Genomic DNA, 8265 nt, shown 5'->3' with positions numbered 1-8265 from the left:
TATCAAAGAGATTTGCATTTTCCAATAAAAACATATAAAATAAAGTAGATATCAATTAAAAACTTTAAACAGATCAATAAGCTACCTCGTATTTAAATATTGCTTTTGTTACCTCGTATCTGTAAGTCGCCATTGTTTATTTAAAAAAACACGAGTTGTTGACTATAGACACCGAGATATATTTAAATATTACTTGTGTTGAATATTTATCTAGAAAGAGTTTGCAAGCCGTCATTGTGTCTTGTACCTTGATTCCCAAGATCATATCCCTAATTTTGTGTATACACCATAAGGGAATCAGAGAGAGTAAAAAACCTCCAATCTATACAGTATGCAGGCCATAAACGCAGTACATGTGATACGAATGGTGACGAGTACCATTAGCAATTCGTTGTTAGCAGCAGAGATTGAATTCGGATCTAGGATGTTCTACGTTTACTTTGGCATCTCGTGTTTTCTAGTTATCTTTGCCGGAATCATGTCCGGCCTTACCTCAGGATTGATGTCTGTTGGTGTCGTCGAGCTTGAAATCCTCCAGCGCAGTGGCACTCCGATCGAGAAAAAACAAGCAGGTTTTTGATCTATTACTTCGCACTTAAGTCTTCAACTTCTTTGTCTATTTAACGTGATCGACGCCTATTTTTAATTTATGGTTTCCTTGTTTCAATTTCTTAACGCTATTTTTGAGTTTACAACTCTACTTGGGGATCCAATTTGTATACGGATTCAATTTAAAATGTAAAAGAAGGTTTTGACTAGGATTAATCTCTATGGTTCTATTCAAATATGATTTGATGTATCTGACCATTTTCAATTTAAGTCAATGACTTCTAGTCGAGAAGAGAAGCATCTACATTTTAAAAAAAAAAAAAATTAGCATCCATGATCTTTTTTTTAGATTGCCAAAAATCTAAAACCTACCTCCTCACACGACAATGGTATTCATTATATTGACATCTCATCTTGGCTTTATGCAACATTATTTGCTTCAGCTATCATTTTTCCAGTGGTTCAGAAAGAGCACCAACTTCTTGTAACGTTGCTTTTATGCAATGCAGCTTCCATGGAGGTAGTCATACATTTAAATAATTAGTATATAATATGCATAATGTTTTTTCTTAAAGTTTGTTATTAACTAGTGCTCTATTTTTCACAACATCCTTATTGATGTACATCGTTTCAGGCGCTGCCAATATATTTGGACAAGATTTTCAATCAAGTTGTTGCAATAGTTCTTTCGGTAACTTTTGTCTTGTTTTTTGGTGAGGTAAGTATTGTTGCAATATAACAATTTATCGTGTTTTTTTTTTTTTATTTTTATTTTTTTTTTATTTTTTATTTTATTCCTCATGAATCATTTATATGTATAATTTTTTTGTACCATTTATTTTTCACTGATTTGATAGGTGATTCCACAAGCAGTGTGTACCAGATATAGATACGGCTTGGCTATAGGTTCTAGTTTTATTTGGCTTGTGCGTATTTTGATGATAATTTGCTATCCTATTGCTTACCCTATAAGCAAGGTAAATTTTACTATAGGAGATTTAGGATTATTTATGTCTTCACTAGTTTATAACCATTGGAAATGATAGTTACAAAATTAATTAAATTTTTATAATAAACACTGGAATTATTAATCAGTCATTTTAAATAAATTGACATAAATAAATTATTAATTAAAAGACTTTTTTACTTATATAAAATTATAATCATTGATTTAAATAAATATGTGAAATCATATAACTTTATAATTTGTATTAATTTTATTTTAACTTTTACTATAATGTTATTAATTCAAATAAATTAAATTGAGAAATTTAAAATTTGAAATTTGAAATGAAAAATCAATAATTTGACAAGTGACATGCACTAATTAGAAGACATAATAGGGTGAAACATGTCAAAAAAGAATAAACTATATATTAATTAAGTGACATAACAGGGTGATACATGTCAAAGAGAGAATAAAATTATTCTTTTATTAAAATAAGGAGATTATGGCTTCCTACTTTCGTTTCTCCCTGTTAAAGCAATGTAGTTTGAAAAATGTAGCCGATTTGGGTACATCTATGTCTTCATAAGAATTAAATTGGAAGTAGAATGTTTTAGTAAAGAATAACCAATAAAATTCTTCCATAATGTCATGTAACCAACCGCTCTCCTCAAAAAACTTCTTAAAAAACCGTTTTTCTCATATTTCCTATTTTGCCCTTTTAGAATATATACATGTAGTAACCTTGGTTAGCATGCTTGGTTAGGCACATGCTAGACCAAAATCAGATACATTCTAATTTTATTAAATTAATGCAACTTATGTTTTATAGTGTTTTATGATTTCAGATTCTTGATTTTGTATTGGGTCATAATGATGCTTTGTTTAGAAGATCTCACTTGAAAGCCCTTGTTTCCATCCACGCCCAGGAGGTTATTTCTAAACTTCTAAGCATGTAGCATTTAAAATTATTATTATTATTATTATTATTATTATTATTATTATTACTGTTATTATTATTATTATTATTATTATTATTATTATTATTATTATTATTATTATTATTATTATTTATGAAACTAAGTGATGAAATTAATAGTTTGACATTTTGATTTGTAGGCAGGTAAAGGAGGTGAACTCACACATGATGAGACCACAATTATCAGTGGAGCACTTGATTTAACTGAAAAGGTATCAAATAAAATAATCTTGTAATTTATAACTTAGTTTGATTGTTTATTATTGATTGTTGATTGTTGTTTGGTACAAAATACACTATCTGGATTATGATGCAGTTATATTCGTTTTTAACATGACATAAGATGATGATTCTTGTTCAATGTTTTATTGTTATCTTTCATGTGAATTTCCATGCATTTGATTTTTCTTTTCTTCACTTTGTTTTCAATGATGGAGAATTTCTCAAGCTAATCGTTGATTTATCTGTTCAGACTGTAGAGCAGGCTATGACACCAATCGAATCAACTTTTTCCTTGGATGTGAATTCAAACTTAGATTTGTGAGTATTGTTCATGTACATGCTTATATTTGTTTCTTATCCATTATCATTTGGTCTTCTTTTGACAATTGTTAAGCTTGCACTAAAAGGTCTGACTAATTTTTCTTTTCAATATGTCAGGGAAGCAATGAAAAAGATTCTTGCAAAAGGTCATAGTAGAGTTCCTGTATACTCTGGAAACCCAAGAAATGTTATTGGGCTTCTATTGGTAACTCATCACTCTAGTTTAATTATGGCTTATAAAATCTATCAAACTACCGTCATGTCATTTCTATACAAAACAACTTTCACTGCTATGTTAGGTAGATTTTACAAAGACTTAGTGTCCTAATAAGAGTGATACTATACTACATGGACTTTTGAAAGTATATGTTTTTATAAGCATGGAAAATATAAAAGTATAATGTTGTTAATAGATATAATAGAATGTTAGGTGCGTCTCCTAATTTCATCCTTGTTGAAATGTAGGTTAAAAGTCTTCTTACTATTCAAGCAGAAACTGAGACTCCAGTAAGTGCGGTTTCCCTTAGAAGAATTCCAAGGTTTGCTGTTTTTCTCTTTAATTTCTTTACTATCTTAGAAAGAAACATGGGCTAAATGCAAGAAAAAACAATGAACATTCATTTATTTATGTATCAAAGCATCTTGCTTTCATTCCTTTGAATTTTAGTATTGTATTTTTAAACTTCACCTCACTATAGCATTGTATATATTTATCAAACAATGAATCACGATATATATATATTTTTCATAGGTTTCCATCTGACATGCCACTATATGACATATTGAATGAGTTCCAAAAGGGAGGTAGTCATATGGCAACTGTTGTTAAAACTAAAGGGAAAAACCAAAAACATGTGACACTTGAAGACGAATCAAAAAAGAATGACAATGTAACAACTGATGTGGAACCAAGAGTTTTTGTTGAGGAAGGGGATACTTCAATAAGTGGAGTGCCTTATTTAACTGAGGACACTGACGAAGGTGAAGTGATTGGTATAATCACTTTAGAAGATGTATTCGAGGAACTTCTTCAGGTTCTTTTTGTTCCATGTGTATCGTGTTTCTAAAACAAATTTAAGAAGGGTTAAATGCAAAAAGTTGCAACGTACTTTTTTTTTTTTTTTCCGGTAAAACAACCTTTTAATACGTTAGTGAAGGTAAGATTACTTAAATATTTACTTCCATTTCTTCCCATTACAACTATTATAGCAATGTCAGCGAAGTATGATCCATATACTGGTGTAGTAATAAGGAAAAAAGGAAACGTAAAATGCTACAGTTGGGTAGATTTTTTAAAGTACAATGCCATGATAAGAAAGAAGTCAAAACTATAATGTTGTAAAGGAAACACTTTACTATTTCTTGCATTTAGCCTACTTTAAAATATCGACCCTCTTCAATACTCCCAAAAGTATCATGATCTACATGCTTTTTAAATTTTAAAAAGATGATAATTTTTTCTATAAATGCAGGAGGAGATTGTAGATGAGACTGATGAATTTGTTGATGTGCATAAAGGGTACATTAAATTTATAGAATTATTCTGTTTTATATAACAAAAAAGAAATAATATTTGCTTTCCATAGGATACGTGTAGCAGCAGCTGCGGCTGCTTCAAATGTAACATGCACTGCAACATTTCGGAGATCATCTACTATTGCTGTAAGAAATCATTTTCTTTGCTATAATATAAAATTATTCCTTTTCACCAAAAGTAACAATACTAAGGGTTATTTTCAAGAAATAACAATCTACTTTCATTGATTTGTCATTTGTTTATTGTAGCATCATACTTCTTCTTCTTTTTTTTTTTTTTTTTTTTTTTTTTTTTTTTTTTTTTTTTCAAAATACACATTACATTGATTTTTTCCTTTGTCACATCTAACTATGACATATCTATAATTGGGTCGAATTTTCAAAGCATAATATTTTATAATTATTTTAAGTATTATAATTGGGACTATTTTTCATAGTATAATGCCTTAATATGACAATTTAGAACTAGAATCTTGTAATAGATTGAAATGAAAATAGAATGCTATAATAAACAATCAGTGGAAGTACATTTACGTTTCTTAAATTTAGACCTAATTTTTTTTGCTATACATACATTCTTATATATTCTTATCGTTGATTTAACTCAAATTTGCTGATACTATTCTTTTTAAATACATCAGGGAACCCAAAATAAGCAAGGGAAAACTCCAAGGACCCCCAGTGAGGGTGATTCAACTTCATCAAAGTTTGAACGAGCTCTCGTGGAGCCTTTGCTTGAAAAAGAGACATAAAATGGCCAATTTCTCAACCCTCTTAACAAACAGTTCTAGTGTGTGTGTGGAAGTATTTATTTATAGGCTTAATGTTACTGTTGCCCAACCAAATATTTGTTGTTGTCTGTTTTCGTGTGTGTGTGTGTATGTATTCTTTGGCACTAAACTTCTTGTTATCTACTTGATTGTATCATTTGTTTGGGGTGTAGGCGCACAAGCTAAATTGGCATCCTATGTGGTAGATTAGACACACCTTAAGATTATATGGCAAGGCATGGCCTCCATAGTATAGTAAGAAGACTCACTTGATTCACAAAGATAGTTAAACCACAACCCAATGCCATTCAACAGATGCTACAACACACCTTTCAAATCAGATAACGTCCAAACTTAGTCTATACCCTAAATTCAACAACATAACCAAAAGTAAACCATGCCAAAAAGTCAAAGGGAAAAAGTTAAATTCAACAGTCAACACTGCCAATAGTTGAACCTCACGTTGTGACCAACCCTTTGTCACACCATAAGTACGTACTCAACCGAATTCCCTTGGTTACGCGTTAACTCAGCCAACTCGATTATGAACGAGTTAATCAGCAGACGTCATGGCATAAGCCCTCATTGTTCATGTCGTCAACTCATCAGGACAAGATAATCGTGGAATATTCTACCATCACATTGTCACATTTCCTAAGTCACGTCCTATCCATAGTTTGAAAAAACCACTTAATGGTTTGAATCATTAATCAATTAGGTCTTCAACTCTAACTTTTCAGAAAGCTTTGAGGGATTTCAAATGTTCATAAAAATGACAACATTATGGACATGCATACTCCATACATATCCTCTACCCAACCTAGGTCAAATGTCAAGAAAATGACCTAAAAATCCTATAAGGTTCACAATTCACATCAATTCCTAGATCTAAAATACATAATGCTCTAAGGACTTTATAAGACTATAAATTTGTCAACTTTATTCCATATATTCACTCAAATCAAAACTATGAGTCAAAAAGGTAGAAGCTTGAATCCTTAAAAATGGCCCAGAAGGTGATATCAAAGATGGGAAGGTGTTGCTTGCATGATTCTTGCACCAATTCTTCATTTACTTAGTTCAAAGAGAAACAAAACCACCAAAATGAGTAAAAACCAGCAAGACGGATTAGGGTTAGGGTTTATGAGGTTTGAGAGAGACGAGGGCTGATAAATGAACCCTAAATTTGAGTTTATGGGGTTTAATTACGAAGGAAACCTAATTTGTAACCTCCTTGGTAGTTTAATTCTTGATCATTAAGTGTTTTAATGGTGTCCCTAACTTGTCCTCAAGTTATTGAAAACCAAAGGTCACACATTAATTAAAAATCACTATAAGAACACACGAGTTATAAAAATGAAGAGTCTTCATTTTAATACTCAATTAACTCATAAGTTACGAGAAATGTATAGTTTTGAAAGATTTCAAAACTTGCCCTCAAGTTTTGGAACAAGTAAAGTCATATTAAAGCTTTAGTTTCAACCCTTAGAATTTTAATTATTAAAATTCAACCCCTATACTTTATAATATTATAAGTAATAATATATATATATATATATATATATATATATGTATGTATGTATGTATGTATGTATGTATGTATAAGAACAAAGTCTTCTTACCATTAGTAGGCCTCATCAATGAAGCAGGTCAATAAGGGGGTATAAGGTTGTTGCCTATAAAATGGAAACTTAATGGGTGTCCATTCTCACCCACCACTTCCTTGATCGGTGGATGGTCGTTAGCCGGAAAAGGTAGGACAAGGACTATAATTCTCATTTAAGTATGATGAATATACTAAAGTAACTAAACCCTTATTAAATTCCCAATCTTAGTTACTTTAGGAAAATGTGCATATGGTGCTAATCTGTGACAACCCAAAATTTTCTATCCTGTACAGTCAAACACTTCATAGAAAGTTAAACTCATTTCTGCTACCTTTTAGCACGTTTGGTGTTCATTTGAGCATTCTGAGCCTTAACCCTTCAAGAGGTTAACATAGGACGTATACTCCAGGGCATTTTATGCATCATAAAGTTCCAAAAAATCCAAGAGTTTGAAGTTTAAGGCCCAAATGGCATTTGGACCGTAAACTCCATGGACTATATGTATGGCACTTAGCCATTTTTCCTTCATTTCTCCCATTTCAACTAGAGAAAACCCGATTTCTCTCCAAAGGATCTTCAAGATTTCGTCCCAATTGTAAGTACTTCTATCCAAGAGTATATTAAGGCTTGTTATACTTCCTTACATGAAGAAATCACCCAAGAAACACCAAGAACAAGGTGTTTACGGTCCAAGGTGTTCTTGGATCGTAAACCCTAAAATGGGTGCCAAAGTGTGCCCTAGTTCCCTATAAGCCTGTACAACTAGCATAGATCCTTTCCTTGATGAGTTTAGCACTTGAAAAACACTAAAAACCCCCATGAACATGAGTTTACGGTTTGGGAATCTCCCAAAAGCGCACCCCAAAGGGTGTTTTGATGCCCCTAACACCTTAGTAAGCCTTGGATATTAGCATAGAACCTTAAACCATTGAACTAAGGACTTCAATACACGAAATGGTACTTCTTACCATGAGTTTACGGCCGTAAACTCATGAGGAAGTGGTCCCTAGACCGTAAACACCATACAAGGCCATTCTTGGACCTTAAACTCACTCAACCTCTTGTTTAAGCCTTGGAACACTTAACCACTTAAGTTTTAATAGTTTTAAGCCTCATTTGGTGACCCAATTGATAGTTTAAGGCCAGGAGTAAACTCCCCAAGGCCTTCAACTCCAGCAAACATGGTCCATTGACCATAAACTCTCGTATAAGGCCTTGCACACCTTTGTTGCAACCTGATAGCCTCCTAACACTTTGACCAAAGTGTTTTCCTCGCATTAGGATGTTTATACATGTTTAATTAGTGTTATAATAACTAACTATGTATATATATAT

At 31.8% G+C, this 8265-nt stretch overlaps 1 protein-coding gene across 2 annotated transcripts; it reads left to right on the top strand.

The window, feature by feature from the left end:
- Nucleotides 1–263: 263 nt before the first annotated feature.
- Nucleotides 264–5330, top strand: LOC145039159 (DUF21 domain-containing protein At4g14240-like). Of its 2 annotated transcripts, none has more exons than XM_078987268.1 (13): nucleotides 264–572; nucleotides 993–1069; nucleotides 1184–1267; nucleotides 1407–1526; nucleotides 2344–2427; nucleotides 2615–2686; nucleotides 2947–3014; nucleotides 3135–3222; nucleotides 3483–3556; nucleotides 3769–4051; nucleotides 4490–4536; nucleotides 4604–4679; nucleotides 5195–5330. In XM_078987268.1, exons 1-13 carry the CDS (start codon nucleotides 332–334, stop codon nucleotides 5303–5305), a joined length of 1425 nt encoding a protein of 474 aa, XP_078843394.1. In that variant the 5' UTR covers nucleotides 264–331; the 3' UTR covers nucleotides 5306–5330. The 2 variants fall into 2 exon arrangements, with proteins under 2 accessions (XP_078843394.1, XP_078843395.1); XM_078987269.1 differs by having other exon boundaries at nucleotides 4604–4686; nucleotides 5190–5330.
- The last annotated feature ends 2935 nt before the right edge of the window (nucleotides 5331–8265 follow it).

This window comes from Lactuca saligna, chromosome 4 (genome assembly GCF_052625555.1).
Source record: "Lactuca saligna cultivar CGN05327 chromosome 4, ASM5262555v1, whole genome shotgun sequence".
Classification (NCBI taxonomy): domain Eukaryota; kingdom Viridiplantae; phylum Streptophyta; class Magnoliopsida; order Asterales; family Asteraceae; genus Lactuca; species Lactuca saligna.
This window is presented reverse-complemented; position numbering and strand designations above follow the sequence as displayed.